The sequence below is a fragment of the Solea senegalensis genome, linkage group LG9 (genome assembly GCF_019176455.1).
Source record: "Solea senegalensis isolate Sse05_10M linkage group LG9, IFAPA_SoseM_1, whole genome shotgun sequence".
NCBI classification, from domain to species: domain Eukaryota; kingdom Metazoa; phylum Chordata; class Actinopteri; order Pleuronectiformes; family Soleidae; genus Solea; species Solea senegalensis.
Window position 1 is genome coordinate 9,119,307 of NC_058029.1, and position 25,124 is coordinate 9,144,430.

General features: G+C 40.4%; 1 protein-coding gene across 2 annotated transcripts; it reads left to right on the plus strand.

Annotated features, from left to right (window-relative positions):
- Positions 1-795: 795 nt before the first annotated feature.
- spire1b (spire-type actin nucleation factor 1b) lies at positions 796-25,027 on the plus strand. 2 transcript variants are annotated; one of them, XM_044033705.1, is made up of 17 exons: positions 796-1,878; positions 6,704-6,732; positions 10,843-11,079; positions 11,944-12,069; positions 16,010-16,084; positions 16,276-16,440; positions 17,067-17,153; positions 17,701-17,830; positions 18,197-18,238; positions 20,826-20,989; positions 21,091-21,184; positions 21,321-21,463; positions 21,732-21,869; positions 21,961-22,031; positions 22,114-22,141; positions 22,268-22,578; positions 22,717-25,027. In XM_044033705.1, exons 1-17 carry the CDS (start codon positions 1,491-1,493, stop codon positions 22,970-22,972), a joined length of 2,484 nt encoding a protein of 827 aa, XP_043889640.1. In that variant the 5' UTR covers positions 796-1,490; the 3' UTR covers positions 22,973-25,027. The 2 variants fall into 2 exon arrangements, with proteins under 2 accessions (XP_043889640.1, XP_043889641.1); XM_044033706.1 differs by lacking the exon at positions 18,197-18,238 and having other exon boundaries at positions 800-1,878.
- Positions 25,028-25,124: the final 97 nt, after the last annotated feature.

Below are 25,124 nucleotides of genomic sequence, written 5' to 3' on the forward strand. Positions count from 1 at the left end.
TCTGAATAGTGTGAATTTTAGCTCATGTGAGAGCAATAACATATGGTGGAGTCTATTTGTCTGTCTGTGTGTGTGTGTGTGTGTGGTTCAAAAACAGTCTCTGTGAATCCTCGTGATGACCCATGATCATTTGTAGAACCCCAGGCATTTCCGATTTCACTTCTCTTTTCATGCAGAAAAAATTTGGAAAGGACAGAGCTGCAAAACAAAGACTCAGGCTCCAACACGGAGGACATCAGCTGCATGTTTGTGTTCCAACAGCAGAGGGCATCAGCCCTGCACCTTCAGGGATATTCAGGTTCTTTCATCATTATTTAATAATGTTACATGTGTTTCTCTGCCTTGTGGGGACCAAAGTGGGGACACAATGTGGATTGTGGGGTTCGTGTTAGTTATTACTTGGTTATGGTTAATATGAGTGATAAGGCTTTGGTTAGGCTGTTTAAATGAATGGAAGACAATTCAGTCTTCACAACAATAACTGTGCAAATGTGTGTGTGTTGTACGTGTATCTTTGTGACGACCAAAAAACGTAGAAACCACAGAGCAGGTGTGTCCAAAGTCTGGCCCACGGTCCAATCATGGCCCTCGGTCAGATTTTGCACGACTTCGGTTTACTAATGTTCGCAACCCAGCCATGACAGACAGATTCATGCGTTCATAACATACATTATTATATTATCTGACTCCAGATATGAAAGAAAGGCAGAATTTTTCCATTTGTTCACTCCTGCGTGGCTTAGATTTGATTACACTGCCATTGAAAAATTATAATTGTGACAAGGAAAATACCATTATTATATAATTTATTATATATATAACATTTAATGCTAAAGCATCTCCGGAGGGACTGTTGGGACCCTGGGAATCTTCACATTATCAAATCTGGCCCTTTAAAAATAAGTTTGGGCACAATTTTACAGGGCTTTCGGGGTTTATAAGACCTGGTCTAAGGATTCAGTTGTGACAGTTAAGGTTAGAGTAACAGGTATAGGGCAGGGATCAAGCAAGTTTTTGTTAACAATTGAATATTTGGGCCAAAACATCATATCTTCATCAGACAGAGTCTTAAAACGTCGTCAGTCAGAAACAAAAAGCCAATTTTTCTGCCTTTAGCTAACAATAATGTTTATTTAATGATTAATTAATCTGCCGGGGCCAGATACTGATGCTGGCGTGCCAGTTTTGGCCCGCGGGTCACATGTTGTGGAACGAGAGGGAGATCATGTGACGGCAGCTTCTCTTGCTGTGTTGAGATCGGATGTAAGACACTCTGCTCACAGGCTACACACACACAGCGACACCTGGACGAGGGAGGCGTCACAGGCGGGTGTGGGTGTGTCTTTGAGCCGCTTCAGCTGCTCCTGCTGCCCGGAGAGAGCAGGAGGAGAGGAGTGAGGAGGGCATCGATGCCTCCACGTCTCCTCTCACACACCGGCCTGTGTCTCGTGTTTTCGTCATCGGGCCTCCTGCGCTGAGATAATGAAAGGATGGCCGAGCAGCGATGCGGGAACCAAGCAGTGCTGACGGACGCTGCTGCAGCAGCGGCGAACCGCCGGGATGAGAAGCAGCAAAAGCCGCATCAGCGTGCGATGAGCTCGGCGGAGGAGGCGGGAGACGAGGGCCTGTCTTTGGAGGAGATACTGAGGCTTTACAACCAGCCCATCAACGAGGAGCAGGCATGGGCGGTGTGTTATCAATGCTGTAGGACGCTGGCGAGGGGAGACCGGAGCAGGAGAAGCTCCTCCGCCTCCACATCCACCTCCGCTGCCGGAGCAGCATCATCATCATCAGCGGCTGTGAGGAGGATATCTGGACCCGGGGATGTTCGGATACAGAGGGATGGATCTGTGAGGGTGGAACAGCAGACATGTGAAGGTAAAATATCATGTTGTCTCCTAAAGCTACACACACCAAGACCAGGCCATCACTGAGCACTTGTTATTGTCTTTGTGTACAATAGTATTTAATACATATATTATGAAAACCAACACAAAGACGACACTCGTGTGCACGTCTCAATATGAATAAAACAGGAATATTACAATACATAGTGCAATAACAATAATAATATTGATGACAATAATAGTAGTGAATTATATGTCAAAGCAATGGTCAGCAATTAGTGGCCCGTGGGCCAAAACTGGCCCACCAGCACCAGTATCTGGCCCCGGCAGATGATTTAACAAATCTGATCTGAAATTATTTGCTTAACTTCTCACTAAAAAAAAATTCAGAGCTTTTATACTGAAAAAAATATGAACTGATTCAAATAGATTCTGTTGCTTGAATTGACAGTGAACTTTTAAACTAAATGTTTAGTTTGAAAAATAAAATGACAAACACTGCTGTTGTCATGGACAGCCTGGTTTGGGTAGTAAAGGACCGTCAAATTACTACTACCATATGTTAGGCTCAAAGAAGAAGCAGTGATTCTTAAAATTGAAATGATGCACAATAAATATTAATAGTACATATCTCACACATGAGCTGATTATTAAAGACAACTTAAGGCAGCAAACATGGGTTTTTATGTCTGACTGAAGACGTTCTAAGGCACTTTGTATGATATTATATGAATAGGCTCACACACGCTCTTCTTCAGTGACTTGAGTACTACTACTTTTTTCACACATTAGAATTATTCTGTAATCTGCAGGCTGCCGTTAACGTCCTGGTACACATAATTTATAATCTCTAACTGGCCTAAACTTTCTGCCTCCACAGAACACAGAACACTGAAGCCACGTGTGCGGTGACCATCATGTGGTTTCACCTCTTAGACTAAAAGCCTTCCTCACATCAGATTAGTGTGTGAATTTATTCTGCTGCGTTTGATTAGAGCATGTGACTACAAGCTGAAATGTGGGCTGGGATTGAGTCAAAGTGACAGCAGATTGCTGTGTATTTGAGCAAAGACAGACGGACTGATCTTCAGTTTTAATAAGTTTTCATGGTCTATTGTCTCAGTCTAACATATTCCCTGTACCTGCGTGGCCTCATTTAGATGTTCTTAAAGGGTTAGTTAAGTTTTTTTTTGTTTACAGTAGAGGTGCATGAATTACTTGTGTAACTCATTGTTGGAAGAACTAGAATACAATTTATGCATCGTTTTGAGTAGAAAAGGTCTAACTGAAAAAAATCACAGATCTGCCAAAGTATCATACAGTAATCATTTTAAATAAATTACATAACATATTGCGATAGCAATTGCAATTAGATAGTTATTCCACATCGTTCAGCCCTCCTGCAAAGGGCTGTCTGACAGCATGATGGATAGTTAGATTTTTATTGATTTTTGAGTCTTCGTCAACAGTGGTTCTCAACCTTTTTTTCTTGAAGCCCCCTTTGTTTGTCTCCAGGACAAACCAGGATCCCTGACCCAAACCCCTGTCCAGGGCACACGCATAAAAAAGAATAAAGTAAAAAGATTATGTACAAAAATAAACAGCAGTTGTAGATTTGTGTTCCTATTCTCACAGTGCACTATTTATAGATAAAAACTGTCCTGTGCTTCCATTAAATCAAAACCAAGGTATGCCTTGTTTTTTTTTTATATCGGTGAGCCTTTGGTACTTTTACGTTTCTCAGATAATGGGAACATGATCTTGCCTCTAACAGTAATAGTCGCAGAAGTTCAGAGGTCACAGAGGTGTTGGTGATAAGTAACGTAATAAATTTAAAGGTGGACTTCAGGTTGGGAACCATGGTTCTACAACACATTTTCTTTGCTGCCTGTCCTTATTCGCATCAAGACGCATGCATAAATAGTGTTCTGGTCTTCCCATCTCCCTCTTCTGTCTACTGTATATAATACACTGATGAAAATTAAACCAGAACCATCCCTTAAACCACATGTGACACAGGAACCCCTGTTGAGTACAGCGATAATTAATGAGGTGCTATGACAACAAGGGGAGGTGAGGAAGAGGTGGGGCCATGTCTGTGTTGCGAGGCTGAAAATATCTCAGATATCACTACAACATTCTGAAAATGTCCCCTTAGGGTGTCTCCGTGTGGCTGTGCAGCACATTCACGGCGACTTTATTGCACTTATCTATCTCTTATATAGGGGAACATCACAGCGGGTCAGTGGTAACCAAAACATAGCATCCATACTTGTGAATGAATGATAACACCCACTTACATCAAACACATTATGTTGTCTCTTCAGACCAAAGCCCAGACTGCTCATTGTCTCCTGTAATCCCATTTGGCCATGGAGTTTAGAGCAGACAAACTTAACGCCTCTATCTATTTGTCTGTGAGTGTGATGAGCTACCTGAGGACCTGAGGGACGGGCTGTTAACACGGCTAAACTGCAGAATTCTGCTGAGTAGGGCTGAACCATTTGGGTCAAGTTTTAGTTCAATATTTACTGTTGTAGAGTTCAAAGTAGATGAAGCATGACTACACAGGATACCATCACAATTTAAACAACGTACAACGTAAAGGTATTTTCCCTTGTCCCTCAATATCTTAAAAATATGTAGCTCTCGATATTGACAGTTTTAACTCTAAATATTCAACCATATTTTCAATGTTTTCTTCAATGTTTTCTTTTCCATTCTTTCTCATTCATGAATGGCAGGGAACTTAAAGGTACTGGACATGTATACTAATCTAATCTCACCCTTATTGTATCTGTACATCCTTAAATCCTCAACAGTATTGTTTTAATCTAGCCTGCGCAGTAGTAATCTTGCAGGTTCACTAGATTCAGACCTCTGTCTTCTTTAGAGCTTTATAGCTTTCTATAACTAATCCCAGCCTTTTTATTTTGTAGTAAATTATATTTTAATTACATGGAGACAAGTGTAATTGAAAAGTTAAACAAGCTCATATTTAATGTTGAGTACTATACATTGAATAATGTGAGTATTATAGCCAAATATCTTATTATAAAAATATGACCTCCCGTGCAGCTGTGTCTCTTCTGCGGAAGAGAAGGTTAAGTGGGCCATGAAATCAATTGGAGGGCCGCATGTGGCCCGTGGGCCACGAGTTTGAGTCCTCTGCTGTATACGAATAACTGTCAATATTATCTCTTTTGAGCTAATAAATGCACCACATTCTTTGTCTCATCAAATTTTATGAGCAGTCTTGTGAAAGACAGAGCTGTGATGATGGTGCTGGTTTGGATGGTGGGCCTACACTTAAAGAATGAATGGGCTATTTTTAGCATGAGCTTGGAAGCAACCATTGGAGGGGGGGAGCCTGCGCTTCTGTTCCCCCGTTGCTCATTGTGTAACGTCACATCATGCAAAATGGAAACAGATAATGTGCATCAGGGCAAAAACAAACATATTTTTGCCGACACAATTTGTAAATATTTGTTATTTGTATTTTCTTTTTGATATTTTAATGCAAATTATACAGTGGTTTTCTACTGATATTCCATGTTGAATCACTCATGGGGTGATTTATAAGGTAGAGGCATGTACTGAGACAGTTGGCATGTGGATTATGCATAAGCATTTGTCAAAGGTTCCTATTTTTTTGGTCCACTGTGCTTTCTAAGTACTATTTACAAGTGTAATAATACAAATGTGTTTAGTTTTTACTTGGTAATTGGCTGCTCTAGCTTGGCTCATCATGTCGTGCACAGTTTCTCTCATCTTGATGCCAAAAGTACTGATGTCATCTCAATGATGAATGTGTGTCCAAATAGTTCAAGATTAAACTTCTTAGAATAAAGAGTTTATCCTCAGGGTGTTCATAGAAGAATTACTGCCTCACAGTTGAGACTAGATTCTGGTTTATATAAACAGTAAAAGGTTTTTTAAAGGGAAAGTTTGGAGTTTTTGAAGTGTGGTTATATGTAGTACTGATACGTTGTCAGCAAATAAAAAGTCAGATTTTAGACAGACTAAGACATTAATTCAGTTTTTTTTATGTCATGTAAACCTATTAGTCTGAATAAAATCGAGCTACTCTTAGTCAGACTAACATACCTGGAAAGGTAAACGTTAAAAGTTAAAAGTTGTAAACATTCTCTGGACTTTATAATCACTTGATCATTGTATCTGTTTTTGAAGGTCACATGGACATACACGCACCACGCGACTGCTGTGCGACACTGCATTCTTGTCCAATCATGAGGTGATGTCAGAGCTGTTGTGATGCTGCTGTGGTGTACTGCGTTTTACAAAACAGAGCGGCCTTTTGTTGAGCGGCTCATATGTCAGTGGACTGTTCATGATGTCAAAGCTGGGCGGATGTCGCCTCGGGGAACATTAAAGTAGGTCTACATTTACGCATCGTGGCTTCTTGGAAGGAGGTTTGCGATCATAGGTCCCACGCTTCATAACCTCAGAGATTTAGAACAGTTCTTTTTTTTTTCTTCTTTTTTAAATCAAACCCAGTCTGGCTATCTTGAACACAAAGTATGTAACTTCTGCCACAACGGGTCTCTGACTCAAATCAATAACAGAAGACCTCGTTTGATGATGTCCACAAAGAGCTTTGGTGGCAGAATGTGCAGCGAATGACTGAGTAATCTTGATCCATTTGTGACCAATACACACAATTAAATGCAAAAACAAAAGACAGCACACTGGCTGACTAGTATAACCAAATATTTCCTTCCTTTACTCCTTTTAGGAGTCACCACAGTGGATCATCTGCCTCCATCTTGCCCGAGCCGTTGTGAAATATTCCCCCATGAAACATAATAACACATATTTTTCTTGTTTCCCTGCAGATACATGCAGCCCTTGCACAACAACAGAGGTGAGTAAATTCTGTTTTCATTCCTCTTTCGTCACTATCTGTGGTCACTGATTCTGATGCTATTATGTCACCATAATTACATTGATATATATAATTATCACAGACAAGACAATGCTATGGGTTTGGTAGGAAATCAAAGCAATAAATGAATCTCTTTGAAGGAAACTTGTGCACATTATGAGACCTTTATTTACATAAATTATGTGGAAGTTTTGCTCCCTGTGTTGACTGCATGTTGCTACTGTGCAATCTAATTGTCAAGTATTTATAGTAATAGTAAACATGGGTGTAATCGGTTATGCAACATTATCCCATTTTGCAATGTTTTTGTTGACTTGCCTCAGGAACCTCAGAGAAAAGCCTGGAATGGAGCCAGTCATTCAATTAGAGATAGAAATACATGTTTGTACAAAGGTAATAGGACACTTAACCACCCGTAATGGCATTACTTCTTTTTTAAAAACATTACCCTTGCACGGGTACATTAGCGAACAATAATGACCGCGATAACATCTAGATTAGCACGTCGCTAGATTAATAAAAGTGCAGCAAGTATCAGATAGTGCTGTTGGTGAAACTGTCATAAGCTGCTGGTTTATGATGTGTTAATCCTGAAAAGTGGCTGCTGCAGATCACTGATTAATCTTAGATTCCTGTCTTTAACATGTGTAATTTGTTTTCTAGTAGACAATTGGTTTCACTTCCAGAAACCACCAAGGTAAATTCCAGTAATAGTAATTGTCAAATCTAATGCAGAGTAGTGTTTTATACCATCACAATATAGTCATGATATGATTTTAACCCTTTACTGGGCAAAGAACTATATTTGGTAACTTCTGCAGACATCTGATGTACATCCAGACATACAATCTTAGAAACACATGGATTTCACCCACCCAATCAGCAGAGATCCAGAAAGCGTTATCGTGAAATTTGACCAATCAGCCGAGGCCTGCGATATCTGAAACTTCAGTGCAGTTCCGAAAGGCAAAAAGTACGGTCATACGGCTCAGTCTTCTCCTGCGTCTGTCGGCAATATTTCAAAAACTAATGTGGGAAAGTTGTTGAAATCAATCAGCTGTGTTCCTTTCACCTTAATTGTGTTTCTCTTGTATACTCTTATTCTTATTATTCTTGGATTTATTTATTTTACCATAGACAAGCAAGGAATCATATATATACCTTGATTTTTTTACATGAAAATAAAACGTTTTGAAAAATGTAACAAAAGGGAAATTATTATACCCTCAAATATTAGAGGGTATAACAAGTAAGGTTGAAATCCTCATCCTCTAGGATTGACATTTTCAATTTTCAAGTGTTTCAATGAGAGGTTACTTTGTTCCACTGTTCACCAAGAAACACACCAACACATAAAACTTGCACCACGTACTGGTACCACACTCCCCATTGCCCAACTCAACATAAATACCCATAATGAAACTTGAGCAAGCACAGTTTTCCACAGTGTAAATACACTCCCTTACCTCTGATTTCAAATCACCACTAAAATGTAATTATTTCCTCTTTAGGCTATAGCCATAAAAAATCCATCAAACTCCGTCCTTTATTTGCTCAAAAACAAACATGTCTTTATTTGTTGTCTGCAGATACTTTATGTTGAGATTACTTTCCTTACATCAGTCTCAGCATCTCATCTTCTCCTCCCTCATTTATTACCAGCCCCAGAACAACCAGCTGACTTCTCTGAGTGACTGCTTGAAAATGTCGCCGTCAGCTGCTGTTTAGCTCATGAAAAGAGGTTACGCAGGCGGAACTCTTTAGAGGGTGCTGGTAACTCTCCTGCGTCACTCCGACAAAGGTTTATGTTATGTATGTTAAAGTGTGATATTACATACTGGCTGATGATCTGTTCCCAGTGTATTAGACTCAGTGTGCAATCATTTTCCAGGGATGGATTTCTGCATAATAGATAGCAGATGGAAAAAAAATAACACAGTTGTGTCGGCTGTCGAGGCAGCGAATGCAACAACTGTGTGGACAAATCTCTCCTAAGCAGCTTTACACTAGAAATGAGTTCTCACAAAAACTGGACGTTAAAGAATTGCTGAGGAAACTTGGAATCCAGGAAACATCCGGAACACATGTGCAGTCATCGCCGACACATTATCTGCACTGGGTTCCGGAGAGCATGAAGTGATGCGACTGTGAATGTCAGATGATGCTTGTTTTCCCCAAAGCCAATGAACCGAGTTCCTCCAGGCACAGCTACAGCTACAGCTTCATGCTCTGTGTGCACTAACCGCTGCTGCTGTATTCACCGGAGTTCACTGATGTTGGTTTTTTGCAGCTTTGCATACTCCCCTCTTTTTTTTGTCTCATAGGAAACGTGTGTTTCTGAAATCTGTTTGGTTATGCTTCATCACATTCCCCCTCAGTCAGAGTTTAACTGGACATGCTCTCTGAATTACTTTGAGGTTTGGAAAGGGATTAAGAGTTTTAACACCCTGGTGTTTAATGTAAACGGACAATGCTTGGAATGGAATGTTTGGTGGGAGGAGTTCCAGCCGATTGGATGCTCATTAACTGTTACCATTAGCGCAGAGCTTAAGCGGAGGTTGAGAAATAAATCTACGTGCTTTTGGTTCTCTCTTTCCTGTATGTGAAGTCATGTGGGGTTTTACGAGTCTGCAAAACCAAAGCAGCCGTGCTCTGCTCAGTCATATGACAGTCAGAGGTCACCGCAGTGGAGTCAGGCTTAAGAATCAGACAGAGGAATTTCCTCAGTGATTCTTTGTGCCTGAGAGGAAATAACCCACACTTTTTCCTTTGACACAGTGAATCAATTCACCACGCGGAGGTGTGTCTTAACGGGAATGTCGTTACATAAACTGCTGGACAGTCAGACAGGACAAATAGGCTGTTTGATATAACCGTATCACCAACACGTTGACAAAGGGCCGATCCCAGCCTACATTAGACGACAGGGAGGACAAACGCTGCCAACCATTCGTCCTCACATTTCGTTTGAAATGTTGTTAAGAATACAGTTGAGTTTTGAGGAACGTGAAACTGAGCTGGTGTACCTGGGATCTTTAAACCCAGCTGAAACGGTTAAAAAAGCAATGAACACTCTTTCCATAGCCAGTGTTTTTTTTCTCCATCTACCACTATCTGTTGCTAATTTTTGAGACAAGTTGAGAAAAGTCTGGTCTGTGAGACACTGCCATGTTATTATGTGTCACATCATTTGTTTTCATTAATTTGGTTCCTCTTAAAACATCTAAACATAATTAAGAATGTGCTCCAGATGTGTGAATGTAATTTTTAGGAGAATGTAAAATGTTATACAGCAGTAGATGGCTCAGATATACAGTAGGCTACACTTAAACATAATAAGTTGTTTATAATTGATTGATGATTTGAAGTTGGAAATTTAAGTGAAAGTAACTAAATATTAAGTAGCAAATAGATACAAAGTATAGGTCAGACGTTAATAGTTGGTTTTCTACATTCTTGTAAGTGCTCATAAGGGTTATATTCAGAATGACAATATGGGTCTCAAGCGTGTTTGTCCCTGGTTTCCATGGTGGCCTCACTCATGTTTGCCCACATGGGCTTCCAATGTTACTGAAGCCATATCCAGTGACAATCCAATCTTATTTGTAAAGCACATTTTAAAACCATGTGGTGGACCAAAGTGCAGTACAAAATACATATATGCCAATAAAGACATATTCAGAATAAAACTAAGCTAAAAGTTTTATGGGACCTTCTTTTTTTCAAATCACTTTACATAGTAAGGCTTAGGCTTATTTTTTTACAGTATTATAGAGTTCACAGGTCACAGAGTGAATGAACACTTGGTATCAGTGGGGAAAAAAACCCACCTGATTCTACCAGGAGTCTCTGGTAGAACCAGACTCATAGATGTGCACCGTCTGCATCAGCTGGTTGTGGTGAAAGTAAGAAGATTTTGGAGAAAAGGTGGAGATGGAAGTAGCTCAGTGTACACAGATCAACTTTTACTAATAAACGAGGGTGACACCTGCTTAAATTATGACATACTAACAAACTAAAACTGAACTGCTTGTCCATACAACCTCGAGTACAGATCATGTGAAGATGTTCTTTGCTTGCCTGTTTCAGGTGATTGAGTCTTTGGGCATCATGATCTACAAGGCCCTGGACTTCGGGCTGAAGGAGAATGAGGAGAGGGAGCTCAGTCCTCCTCTGGAGCACCTCATTGACCTCATGACTAACATGACCGAGGCCGCAAGGGACGCTTGTCCCGACGAAGGCTACGAGGCCACAGAGGAAGAGGATGAGGTGGAGGACGACCCCGAAAACCTCTACGATGGCCACGGTTACAGAGATATCCTGAAGGTAGGTGCAGAGTGGAAGCGGGCCGTGCTTGTTCTCTCTGCGGCTTTTGTTTTACTCTAACTGCTTTCATTAACATGTTTTCCCGCAGCTGTTTTCAGTGATAAACTCACTGCACTACTCTACTACCACAGCGTTTGGGGATTAGGCCAATCACCAAATACAGAATACATTTCTTAATAGAGCTGCAACTAACGATTATTTTCATAATCGATTAATATTTGATTCTTTTCTCAAATAATCGATTAGCCCATAAAATATCAGAAAACCTTAAAAAATCGGATTGGTGTTCGTCAAACCTGGATGACGTTCACAAACAAAAATCATTAACTTTTAACTTATGATTTCTTTGTTATCCAGAGCAAAGAAATGAAAAAATACTCACATTTAAGAAGCTTAAACAATCACAAATCTTGTTTTAATCGTGAAAAAAGCTTCAAACCGATTAATCGATTATCAAAATAGTTGTCGATTAATAATCGATTAATCGATTGTTTCAGCTCTTTTTCTTAAGCACTGTATGTTGTAGTTTTAGTCATCATTTAGTGTTTGGACTAAAGTTTCCTGTCTTTTTCCTTGTATTCTCACAACTTTACAATTTAAACACCGAGCATGTTGTGCTGTGTCAGAACTTGTAGTAAGTCAATGAGTCCTATTTAAAAGCAGTGTTATACTACTGCTATTCTTAGACGGAGTATGGCAGTATGTATGCCGTGTGTCCGATCAAAACAGTATGAATATAACCAGTGGTTTAAATGCACGGCATAGCACTTTGCTGCTACTCCTGTGTCGTGTTTGTAAGAAATGCAGCTGTGAGCTTTGTGCTGAAAACGTCTGTCTCTGTGTTTAACGTCCGCTCCCCTGTAGCTGTGTACTGCACATCTGCCCAGTCTGTCAGACGCCCCCAGTCACTACCAGGCAGTGTGTCGGGCTCTGTACACAGAAACCAGAGAGTTGAACACTTTCCTGGAGAAGATCAGGAGTGCCAAAGAGGTGGGTGTTTATCATCATCATCATCACAGCTGTGGGTTCATTTTTCACACATACATATGATTTATGTTTAGTCACACGTTATAGAGCAGATAATAGAAACATCAGGATGTTTTTTTTTATTTAAATTGTTCAATAATTCCATCATAACATTTAAGGTTAATATAAATGAAGTGAAAGAAAGAGTCAGACGACGTATGAAACAAGTATGTCTGTCTTATTTGACAGTGGCTTGTTTGACAAGAGTTGCTCAGGACAGAAAGACAGAAAATATTTGACTAACGTGGATTAGAGCTGAACAATTAATCCAAATTTGATGGATTTGTCTGATGACATCGCAAGGAGGCGCAATTATCTCTTAAAGCAATGATGTGTCAAATCAACATCATATGCTACAGACTGAAGAAAACGTCGTCTTTGTTTCTCAAAGATCTGCACAAATACCACACAGTAATCATAATAAATATGTTATTCAAATGAAAAATTATGTAAAAATTACCATTCCCTCTCATATCGTGAATCATGTCACAATCACAATTACAGTCAAAAAGATTCACAATTAGATAAACACAATTTATATAAAATAAAATCAGTTCTATTGTGAATAAGACTTAAGAATCAACAATTTCCCTGCCCTACTTACTGCATGTGGGGCTCCCCTTAAATAAATCATAGAATAGATAAAAATAAATAGATCATAATGTTATAAATAAATAACATTATGATCAATGATCTTTTGTGTCGCCTTGTAACAGGATAATGAATTCAAGGTTGAACTGCTGGTTTAATTCCAAAAAAAAGAATGTTTAAAATATTGTTATAAAGCACTTGTATACATTGAATACAAGTGCTTGTATACATTGAATTTCATGATTTTAATCATGCTCATCTAAGTGAATATAGTAATTCTAAGTTCTTCATCAATTCAGGTTTCTCTCTGCCTTGTGTTTTAAAAGTTAAAGTGAGAAAACCAGCAGAGTCTCAGTCTCTGAATGAGCCGCGTGTCCACGTGTCAGCAGCGATGAGCCTGCATCACTGGATAGTAGCATGAAATGGCTGTGGTCATAGCAGTGGTCAGAAAACAGCCGTGTTTCCTGTGTGACAGAGCACACTCAGAAAAGCATGACCCTGCATAAAGACATGCACGTCTCGTATTACTCGTGCTGTGACATCACAGCCAGTGACTCTGTGACTCAGAGCTGTCACTCAGACCACAGTGTGGTCGTTTCAATGCATCACTCATTGATTTTATCATGTCGGGGGGAAAGTGGACGGACCTTCAGACTCAGCTCACATTTCTCATCCATATTCACAGACAGAAAAAGTCAGGTCAAGTGAAATATTTACCTTGTAGATCACCAACTCACTCCCAGACTTCATTCGCAGTCAGTTAAGACTGGATAAGTTTAACTTTTGGACTTATTGTATTTGCTGGTGCGGATTCTTTCATCACATAAGCATCAACTCATTTTCACTTTCTGCATGTTAATAAATCTGTAAGCGACGGACAGAATTATTAGGGAGCTTCTAGTTTCCATTTCTGTATTGACCAGTCGTGTCTGAGCAGACTCTGGTCACCCACAGGACAATGGTCACATATTACACCTGACAAGCATCAGCTACATACTTATTAACTTATCTGCATTCATACACAGGTAACTGATCGCAAAGGTGAAATAAGCTGTGACGTCTCTCAACTACCAGGCTGTCCTCGCACAATCTGTTCAAAGGGTTCCAGGATTCCTGTGTGCAGGAATTGGGATGATTTGGGATTTTATTTTTAATCAGGAACATTAAGGAACATTGAGTTGTGGTTGGAACATACAACTGGTGTGTGCGTACTTGTGTGTTACACCTCAGGGTTCCTTCCTGTTAAATGCTGCTGCTGGCATTTTTACTGAATGTGATGCATCTGACTGAATAAAGGGCATTTGTTTGGTGTCATAAGTCACTGCTTTTAGAGGATGTATGTGGACTGAAACTATTGAATTGAAAATACATTTTTAAAAAAGACCATGATACAAAAGCACTGTGAGCATTAAAATGAACAGCAGTCCTTGTAGGTCACATCTTCAGGCTTTACAGAATGCTTTTTTTTTTTGTCAAATTTGTGATACATTTTATACTGAATTTTTAGCAGTGATATAAAGTAGCAATAATTGTGCAGAAGTCACAAAATTGTTTTTTGTTTTATTTTTGTTCATAAAAACGAGCCAAGCGAAATTCAGTCCCATTTAAAACATTTTAAATTCTTTTTACTTAATTTAATACTTTTTAAAAAAAATCAGATTGTCTAGTTTGTGCTGAAAAAAGTACAGTCTGTATTGCACATTCTTGTAGCCTCTGTATTTCCTATACATTTAAACATAGTAATGGAAAACATCAGCCTAAATGCTCTGTGTTCTAAAGTGTTTCCTGCTATTCGAGATTTCCAGAAAAGCAGTTGTGATTGTTTGTGACTCACGGATTCAACTGTGGCTCCTGTTTACTGGTGCACAAGTGTTGTTGAGAGCTGAAAAAGAATAACACACGTGGCCGAATAAGTGTCGAGGCTGTTAATGGGATGAGGTTAATTGTCCTAATTATATACACCATTTAATTCAAATGCTGCAAATCCATTACTTGTAGAGCGCTCTCATCAGTCGGCCTTTTGAAATGGAAATCTGTAGCTTTGATGCTGCTCATATCAGTCAGATGATGAACTAATCTCTCTTGAGATTGGCAGTGTTTAATCTGACTGGCCGTTTCAAGCCATAAAGCACTCGTGAAAATGGACTGCTGTTTAGAGTGTCGTCATGCGGAGTGCATGATGTGTCGTATTGTGAATAATATTATATAAGTGCTACAGTGGGTCCACAGTGGAGCTGAGGCAGGTTGTTTGAGGGCAGGGTGATGTGGAGTTTAATTTTCAAAGGAGGAAACACAAGTCTTTTTTATAGTTTTCAGGACATAAAGATGGAAAGGGGTAGAGAGTCTCCTATTGCACGATACCAGCTGTCAATCGCACTGGCGTTCACTCGTGTGCTGTGCTTTTGCGCCTATTTTCCTCTAAATGGGAACATAATTTACAAAAATGACAGTATTTTCTATTGAACAGTACCTGACACTAGCGATTGAGTCCAGAAACCCATCAAGAAAATGTTTCCTGACATTATAAATCAAATAAGAAGTAGGCGAATATCCCCATAGGCTTCCATTCAAACAGACTGGAGACCTAGTCTGTTCTCAACTGGGAAACTCACAAGTCTATGTGCTGACCCCTGCCCTTTCCTCTATAGTATAGTATAATCATCAAAACTAAAAGGCTACTCATGCTTAATTTAACCCTAATCTTAACATTGTAGGTTGTTATAAAGTGTAAGAGGGACAGTCAAGTATAATCTGTGACTATGTTGAAATTAGTTGGAAGTTGAAGTTATATTCAACTGACACTTGCTGCACCTCCAACAGCGCCTCATCTGTCAGTTTCACCTGGTGTTTACATCAACAGATTACTGATAAATAAAGAAAATCACTATATATTCTTTAATAGTTTCAAGGAAATTGTGTGGTCAATAAAAGAACCAAATATTGTAAATAAAAACAATACAATATAATTACAGAGCAACATGTGGGATAGAAATAGACCCATGCTTCTTGTAAACAATATATATGTATATACAGTATATATATATATATATATATATATACATATACACATATGATAAATTAAAAGTTAGTAAAATGTACTTGGTAAAAACATTATCATTCTGAAAGCAGTTAAACTCTGCAGAATGCTGTTAAATGGAGGAGTTATACAGTTTGATGGCCACAGTCAGGATTTATTTCCTGTGTTTTTTACTCTTTATGTCCCCATATACTGTATCACGCAGTCTGTCTTTCAGATGATTGATTATTTTGATATATTTATCCAAGCCTAAGTCTCTCACTCTCGTTCCACCAGAACCTCCGTAAAATGGAAGAAGATTCATCGGACGGGACCGGCCGTGACCTGAATGAGTTGCAGAATTCTGACTGGGTAGGCAACAAGAGTCCTGACCTCCAGCTTCAACCAGATTATAATAACCTTAATTTCAAAATCACATTTTTAGTCATATCAAAGTCATCTCCTTATTCTGTGTGGACAGAGAGGTCACGTAGCTAAATTCATTTTTCAAAGGCTCTCTATGTCCTCTCTATGACACACACTTTGTTTGCTTTTTCCTTTAGGCTCGATTCTGGGTTCAGGTGATGAGGGATCTGCGTGACGGAGTAATGCTGAAGAAGGTGCAGGAGCGTCAGTATAACCCTCTGCCTATTGAGTACCAGCTCACTCCCTATGAGATGCTCATGGATGACATCAGGTCCAAGCGCTACAACCTGCGTAAAGTCATGGTGAGTGTGCAGTTTGGACGACACAGAGCACCAACACAGTTTTTACTGATGTAGTGTGAGCAGTAACATTTAGTTTTGGTCCCCCATCTTCACTCAGTCAGATGAACAACGTAAAAACTATAGTCGTATTTGAGCAGAGACACTGTAAGTGCACTAAGTTAAGACTTTGGAAGGTATTGTTCTTGGATCTCAGTTGTCAGTTTTGAAAACAATACTGTAATACTGTAATGAAATCTTTTTTCCTGATCTGTTCGTCAGTACATCATGACATATACGACCTATCAGGGCTGCAACCAACGATTAGTTGCATAATCGATTAATGTGTCAATTATTTTCTCAGTTAATCGAGTACTTGTTGCTCCATAAATATCCAAAAATTGTTGATCTGTGTTTACCAAACCTAGAAATGATGATGATGTTCAAAATGATTCTGTTTTAATTATTTCTTTGTTACATGGAGCAAAGAAACAAGAAAATATTCACATAGAGCATCTCTGGATCACTGTATCATCACATCATTATGGACAAAATTGTATTGTATTGTAGTGTAGTCGTGTGTGTGTGTATGTGTCTTGGTGCTGTGGAAATGGCTGTCCTACTGTTGACTGGTTCGGCTCCATTTTCAGGTGAATGGAGACATCCCACCCAGATTAAAGAAGAGCGCTCATGAAGTCATCCTGGAGTTCATCAGATCCAGACCGCCTCTCAATCCTGTGAGTTCAGCTAAAAGCAGTGCATTTAGACTCTTTAGATTCTTTATTTCGGTCCAATAAAAACAAAAAGAGAGCATGAATAAAACACGATACGTATTGTTGCACACTTGAGCACAAAGAAATACTCCCAGGCGTGCGTGGATTTAAGGTTCTTCTGAAAACACAGAAACACAAGCACTAGGCTACCTCCAGTTACTCAATGTATACATATTTTAACCAAGTGTAAATATTAGCTGATCTCAACGCACAAATATTACATTACAAATAGATGAAAAAATAAAATAATGAGAATAATACAACATGAGAATGTGGTGGTGGTGAGGGTGTCTATATGTGTATATACAGCAAAAGAAACTAAAACAATTTTAAAAAGGACCAACATACTCCTTCATTACATAATACAATTACATCATAAAACACACCATTTTTGCACAGCCTAAGATGATAATTAGACTTTGTGGCCAGTTCTGAAACATGTCGCTTTCTTTTTTATTTATGATTATATTCGTTTCTGCACATGTCTGACACCCACCGTCCTCCACGCCAGGTGTCGGCTCGCAAGCTGAAGCCACAGACTCAGCCTCCTCCGACTCTGCATGAGCGAATCCTGGAGGAAATCAAAGCAGAGAGGAAACTGCGACCAGTGTCACCTGATGAGGTTCGCAGGGGAAGGCTGGGTAAGGAACATCACCACCTCTTGTCGCTGTGCTCTCTACCATACACATTCACACACACGGGTGTGTTTTATACACTGGAGTATGAAGCTAATGCTTCATCAAATACATGCTTCTACTTCATTTACTTTAATTTGCACCTCTCCTCTCTGCTGTTGTAGCTGATGCTGCCTTCCTTTCACTGTTTTGTTTGCAATTTTAGCGACAGCTGCCAATGATGAGTAATGATGCTAAGTGTCTGCAATTCCACTAACACTGACCACAATAAAAAAAAAAAAACATGTGACTCTTTCTGAATCTATCTCTCACTGTCAGCAGCTCCCAGTCGGAGCAATAACCGTGCAATGCTATAACTCTTTCTCTTTGCAGTAATTCGGCCACTTAGCATGTCTTTCAGTTTTGACACGGCAGGTAAAGTTTCCCCTCGCTGCTTACCTGGCTGTTAAATCATTGTTTTGTTTTTCAAAAAAAAATGGCTGCTCATCTGCTCTCCCAGCTCTCTCTCGCACACACACACACACACACACACACACACACACACACACTGCACACACATCTCATGTCATGCTTCAGTGGTTGGTGATGGTGGGCTGTTGTCTGTGGAGGTCAAACATGGTCAGTGTGAGACACAGGTCAGTAGGAGGACACTGATGAGTGACACATTGACAGACAGGCTGGATAAACAGATTTACATTGACAGTGCCCTGAAGAGGTGATATAAAACACAAATTGACAGCATTAATGAAACACTTTTTAATATTTGCTCTGTCTTTAGCAACTTTAAACTCATTGTTTTGTTGTTTTTTAAGAGTACAGGTCTGCTTTTATGTTTCCCAGCTGAAAGAATTACACGTAAATCTACAGAAAACACGCGTATCACATGTGTTTAAAATGTAAACATCACACAGAAAAGACCTGAATAAGGATTCAAACCTAGACAGACAGTTTCTGTCCTCCGCTTTATTCCTGCTGAGTTCAGGCTATTCTTATTTTTATTCTGATTTACAGTTGTACAAAAAAATGCTTTGTTCAATATTTCTTATTTAGAGATCATTTCGATGTTCATGACAGAGCAGTAGAGGTGATGCTGAGTCATGCTGTCACTTTCACCATCTGCTCCTGCCAAACAAACAGACAAGAGACTGGTTTATGTAACTGTTGGCAAATGTTCTCTACAAACTCTCTGGGAAAAGTGTCACCTACGCTGTGCTCACCGTCCCGCTTTGATGTGAATCTCGAGTAGAAGAATGGAAAGGGAAAGCGGAGGGAAGGAGTAACTGTGTCTTCAAGAGTCGTCGACTCTGGACAAAAGGGTCTTTTAATGCGCCGTGGGGTTCAATCATACAATCATAAATGGTTCAATCATACAATCAGGTGATTGTAAACTTGTCTGGCAAATAAGAAAACATATAACCTAAATGTTACACAGTGGGCCTTTAATTAACAAACTGAACAAAAGAATGTTCAGTTTCACTTTGAAGTAACTTTTTTTATGTGATTTATTTATAGTCGGTGACTAATAAAAGGTACATTCATTAATTGTTGCATTAAATGAATTTGAGTCGCTTCACAGGACTGTTTTGACTAAGGTGGTGAGGAAAGGGGATCAGAATAATACAGATACGCAGAATAATCCGCTCACCCTGGCACTGCAGCCCTGTGTCTCTCATTACACCTCCTGCTGTGTCGCCTCACACTCACTCATTCATACTGTTCACTCATGTTTTTGTGTGTGTGTGTGTATGTGTGTACATTTAACTATACTTTAATGAACATGACTAATAATAAGATGTCTGTGCAGTAATTATCAGAGCCAGCAGGTCGTTAGCATAATGTAGCATATGGAGGTATTAGCGGGCATGAAAGTACTGCGTGTACCTCTGAGCTCCTTTGTACATAATGTTCTATTCAGATTAGTACAGGGGGGGAATCGTGGAATGTTTTTGCTGTAATCTTAATGAAGGAGGTGTCCCCCCCCGTCCCCATTCTAGGTTTTGGCAAAACTCGCAGTATGCCACAGGATTTGTTCCGTACAGGAATAGGTAAAGTATGAACACTGCTGTGTTTGACGACAGCCTTGTTCACCTTTAACCCAACGTCTGTCTGCCCCCCCCGGCTGTAAACTAATATTTCCTCTGTTTGGATATTTTAATTCTACGGTGCACTGAGTCTCTTTGTTTTCCTTTCATTTGAATTTAAAGCCTCTCCTCTCTATTCTGCTGACACGGCAGAGACACTGTTCTAGTTTAGAGGTTAGAGTGTTGTCCTGTTGAGACGGTGAGCTCATGGTTTCTTTTCCCACAAACAAGAGGAGAGACTGAAAGGATCCCACAGATCTGTATCAGCCATGGCTCTTTGTCAGTCCTTTGCAGCACTTGCTTGTCGCCCATCTCCCACTGCCGCCCCCCCCTCCCTCCCTACAACCCCCTCTTTCAGGTTGATTACTTCTTTCATCAATGGGCTACCGTAGATCACAGTCCAGATTCAGGGAGCTCGGTAGGTGGTTTGTTATCGTGAATGGATTTACCGCACAATGACCCTGTCAGTGAAACTGGGGGATTTTGGTTTTAAGGATTTAGTCCGCCTCCCCCATTAATGAAACATGTAGGTCGTCATGGGAAAGAATCCTATTTTAGGGAGTTCAGAGTTCCAAGTATTTCATTAAAAAGGCCTCCATGCTCTGTGTGTAACACCAGCTCATTTGCCTCCCCCTCGGACCAAACTTAACTCACCCCTTTCTGCCCTCTTTCCCCTTGGGATGGATCTCAAACTTCAGTCCTACGTTACAGGATTCATTGCATCTTTTCATCATTCGTACCATTATCTAAAAATAACCTGTTTCCCCTGTGTTGGGAGGCACAGCATTCGAAATAGATTGTAAAATATTACACACTAAGAGGCTGCAAAGAATCGTATGAAGAATTGAGATTCATCTCAAGTGGGTTTTTTCTCCCTCGCCTTATGCCTGAATAACGCTCTCCCGTGTGGCTCTGTACAGATGAGTTCAGTCCGTACATGGGCAGAAGAACGTCCAGCTCTCTGTCTCTGATCAACGGAACATCGTCTCCCAGACTAGAACCCTGCGGATCTCAGTCTGTGCCGCAGAGGAAGCGGCTCCTGAAGGCTCCCAGCCTCGCCGAGCTGGACAGCTCTGACTCTGATGTCAGTATGAAGACCTTTTGTGTTGTGTGTCATTGTGTTTGTGTACTCGAAGACTGAAAATTAACTGCAATGAATGCGCTGCTTGTCTTCTGCATATTCAGGATGAGGTTTTTGGGCGGATATCAGTCAGCAGCTCCAGTGTGGCCACATCTCTGATGGATGACACGTCGCCCGAGTCTACAGTGGGGAAGAAAAGTGAGTCAGGAATTATTTTCAGGCTTTATCTCATCATCCAAACCATACAACCTAAGACTGATTGACTTGGCTAAAACATACCGGGTCAGCTGCCTTCTTTGCTCCCTTCTACATCTCTTCTGTCTCTGGTCTCCAGCTCCACCCATGTTCCTGCCCATCTCCTCTACACCTCAGCCTGAGAGGCGTCAGACCCCCCAGAGGAGACACTCCATCGAGAAGGAAACCCCGACCAATGTTCGACTGTTTCTGCCTCCGTCCAAAAAGAGTTCAAAGTCTCTGGTGAATCAGACTTTTTTTTTTTTTCTCACACTCCCACAACCCATCCAAACATTGTTTCTGTTCACAAAGACCAAACATAGGCATAATAATAACATAAACACCAAACACCAAACACCATCATCTCCAGACTGTGAATTTCTGTCTTTGTACAGCCTCTGTCTGCAGTAACACTACAGTCTTGTGGACTGAGTGATAAACGCTGTCTGTCTGTCTGTCTGTGTGTGTGTGTGTGTGTGTGTGTGTGTGTGTGATGTTGTTGACGTTGCAGGAGGAGTTCTGCTTCCCTGTGGAGTGTCTGTCTCTGACAGTGGAGGAGGTGATGCACATCAGGCAGGTGCTGGTGAAGGCGGAGCTGGAGAAGTTCCAGCAGTACAAAGAAGTCTACAATGCTATGAAGAAAGGAAAGGTAATGGTTTATATCTGCTTTTGTGATTATCAAGCAGCTGGATGAAGAAGACATTTCTATTTACTAATCTTCTTTCTCTTTCTTCCTGTAGCTTTGTTTCTGTTGTCGAACCAAACGGTTTTCCTTTTTCACCTGGTCCTACATCTGTCAGTTTTGCAAAAAGTAAAACATCTCAAGTCATTTTCTCAACCGTTTAATTTGTCTCAGCAAGTTCTCCTATTGATGCTCTCTCTTCTCCTTTCAGGCCTGTGTGTTCACAGTGTTGCAAAAAAGTAAGTCTGACAGAATAACTCTCTCTAAGCTCCGACGTGAGAATAACAGGTTATAAGATTGAGTATAATTTGCCTCAGGTTTGTTTCTCAGCACCTCCATTCATGCCTCCCTCCTCCCTCCGACAGATGCGGCTGCCGTCCAAACCTTATTCCAGTCTGCCCATCTACTCCATCGGCTCAACCAACACTCTCCCCAGAGAAAGGATAAATGCCATGACTGTCGTAGGGCAAGGACTCTCTGTGGCCGGAGGGCCGGGACCATCAGAGGAGAGAGAAGCCGTGGTGACATCACCTGCTGCCAAAAGGGCAACGACAGGACCGTCTGTGTCTGAAGAAGTCACGAAGGCTTCTGGAGCAGCAGCTGCTGAGAAACCTGAGAAATCTGACAAATCCTCCAGTAATCCGCGGCGTCACAGCATCCAGAAGACCATGTCCAAGTAAGGCAGAGTCACGAATATAGTTATTCAGATGTATAAGAGAATCATGTTGTGTTCTGCTCTGGACAAAGAAGTCGCTGTTGTCAAGAGAATTTGTAGATTTGTCGATAAAGTGTTTTCTGACTCTGGTCCTCGTAGGTTTTCCAAACATGGCTCTTTAAAGTCTCACGATGAACTGGAGCTTCCCTCGGAGCTGACGGAGGACTGGGCCACCATGGAGGTGTGCGTGGACTGTAAGAAGTTCATCTCTGACATAATCGCCTCCAGTAAGCACAGCCTGTCACTGGCCACCAAGAGGGCTCGTTTGAAACGCAAGACCCAGTCCTTCTACATGTCCAGCCCTAAAGGCAGGGAGGAGTATCGGCCGTCTGAACGGACCATCAATGAGATCTGAAACTCTGGCCGCGTTCAGCTCCAATCGCACAATCACGAGACTCGCCCGATGATGACGACAACGACGACAACTGTACATGTACCGTATACTTCAGAGTCAGAGGAAACTGTCAAAGTGGCTGACGTGAACCTTGGTCGTAGACGGTGTGGTGTCTTCGCTGTGTCCTGGTCGTCGCGTACAGCTCCTGCAGACAACAGCCTACTGTAGATTATTTTTCTGTAACAACCCTTTAATTTGTGGCTGCAGACTTAAAAAGACGAAAAAGAGCCACGAACGAGAGTGTCCGGGCGGACTGACCTCCCTCCTGTCTGCTCACTGCGAAGCATGGTCCACCCCCACCTCACATTCAAGTCAATAAGCACAAGAGCAGAGAAGGACTGGTGTATGTGCGTGTGTGTGTGTGTGTGTGCTTGACTCCCTCAGGCACTGGAGCTGCAGGAGACACAAGGCCTGCCCTGACCTTGTGTTGCTGGGTTTTAATTAAGTTCTTTTTTCCACATACATTATTTTTGTGTACAGTAAAAGCTGTATTTTGTTGACGACTCCCCCCATTTCACACAAGGCAAGGCTTTGTTTCACCATATATGATCCATATTTAGAAATGTCACGTGTTTTAAATGCAGATATAGTCATAAAGTAATGTAATGTACTGACATTACCGCCAAATTATGCCTCATGTTTTCTCCCCCGTCCCACTGATCTGTGGTGAACAAAGTGTGATTATTAAACCCCCATAAAATGTAGATCAGACCAAAATGGGAGGTTAAATCAACTAGAATCTAATTGATTGATGTAGCAGTTTTTAGATACTGTATATTTGAATGAGATGTACAGTAGTTTAAGACTTACTATTATGTGTCAGCCATATAGCCAAATCCATAATTTCCCCAAAAAAGCACCTCCACGGGATCTTTCATTGCCCCAAATCCTGCTGGAACATACACATCCATGTCATCTGATATGATACAGCACCATATATACATGTACATGCATGTGTGAAACAGCTGCTAAACTGCGATTGGTGCAACAAAGTACAAGAATCACCTGTTTTCAACTGAGCCTGCCTGCTTAAGACAAGTGACTAAAAGCACAAGAAAAACAAATATGTACAAGTATTGTCAATCAAATCAAGCTACAAACATGTCCCCACCAAGTTTAGTGAAATTTGGTACAACTTGGTAAGCCTTAGGGGGGCGCTATAGAGCCCTGGGGCAACGCACGGGTCGAGGACTATGACAATATTGCATTTTGGCCAGCTGAGGCGGTTTCCAGAGTTTTTATGCATGTAAACCCCTCAAAAATGCCACAGAATAATAAAAATACTAATTATCTGAAGGAAAACAATAGGTTCCTTGCACATATTGTCTTCATGATGAATCCCATCACAAACAGGAAGTTACTAATGACTGACTGCACTGAAGCCCACATAATGACAGATTATCTGCTGTGTACCATTTTTCAGTCTTTTTTTGTTTTACATAAAATGAAACAAGAACATGAAAAATATGTTGTTGTTTTTTTTTAATGTACATTCATGTTGATACATGTGTGATATATTATGTTCATTTCTTTTATTGATTCCTGACTGGAGTTTGTATCGTGTAACGAAACATAATTTTCATGTTTTTTTTACAGATGTATATATTTTTGAAATCCATCTCTCATCATAATAGACACACAATCTACAGTGCTTAACAAACTTATTAGTTTTGTTTGAAACATTCCTAACATTCAACCACTAAAACTAATTTTTCTGTCCAGGAATGCAAGTCAAAATCTATAATTTGATCTTAATCAAGAAATAACAATGTGCTTTTTCCGTTTTTTTTGGAAAACAGTAAATTTGAAAACTCATGGATAACAACATTAAAAAAATATTATTTCGGAAACATTACAGAAGCATGATTTTCATCATTACCAATGCTGTTAATTTAGGGCAGCTGTGGCTTTTGGCTGGTGGTCTAATACATTTGTTAAGCACTATATCTCCATGGAGTCTTTTTCTGATTTTCCCTTCATCGCTGGCAGGAATAAACACCCAACCTTAAATCCTTATCGCGTCCCTCTCGAGATATTTCTGCCTTAAAAACGCCTTCTTTTTTTTTTTAATTGTCATGCTCACATGTTTGTGTACATACATTGTCTGTGCTGT

Bases quoted from the DNA above. Each gene is read 5' to 3' on its own strand.
- spire1b (XM_044033705.1), top strand. From the start codon at position 1,491: ATGGCCGAGCAGCGATGCGGGAACCAAGCAGTGCTGACGGACGCTGCT. The intron at 16,085-16,275 runs GTAGGCAACAAG...TTTTTCCTTTAG, and splicing joins AGTTGCAGAATTCTGACTGG to GCTCGATTCTGGGTTCAGGT. The intron at 17,154-17,700 runs GTGAGTTCAGCT...CCTCCACGCCAG, and splicing joins CCAGACCGCCTCTCAATCCT to GTGTCGGCTCGCAAGCTGAA.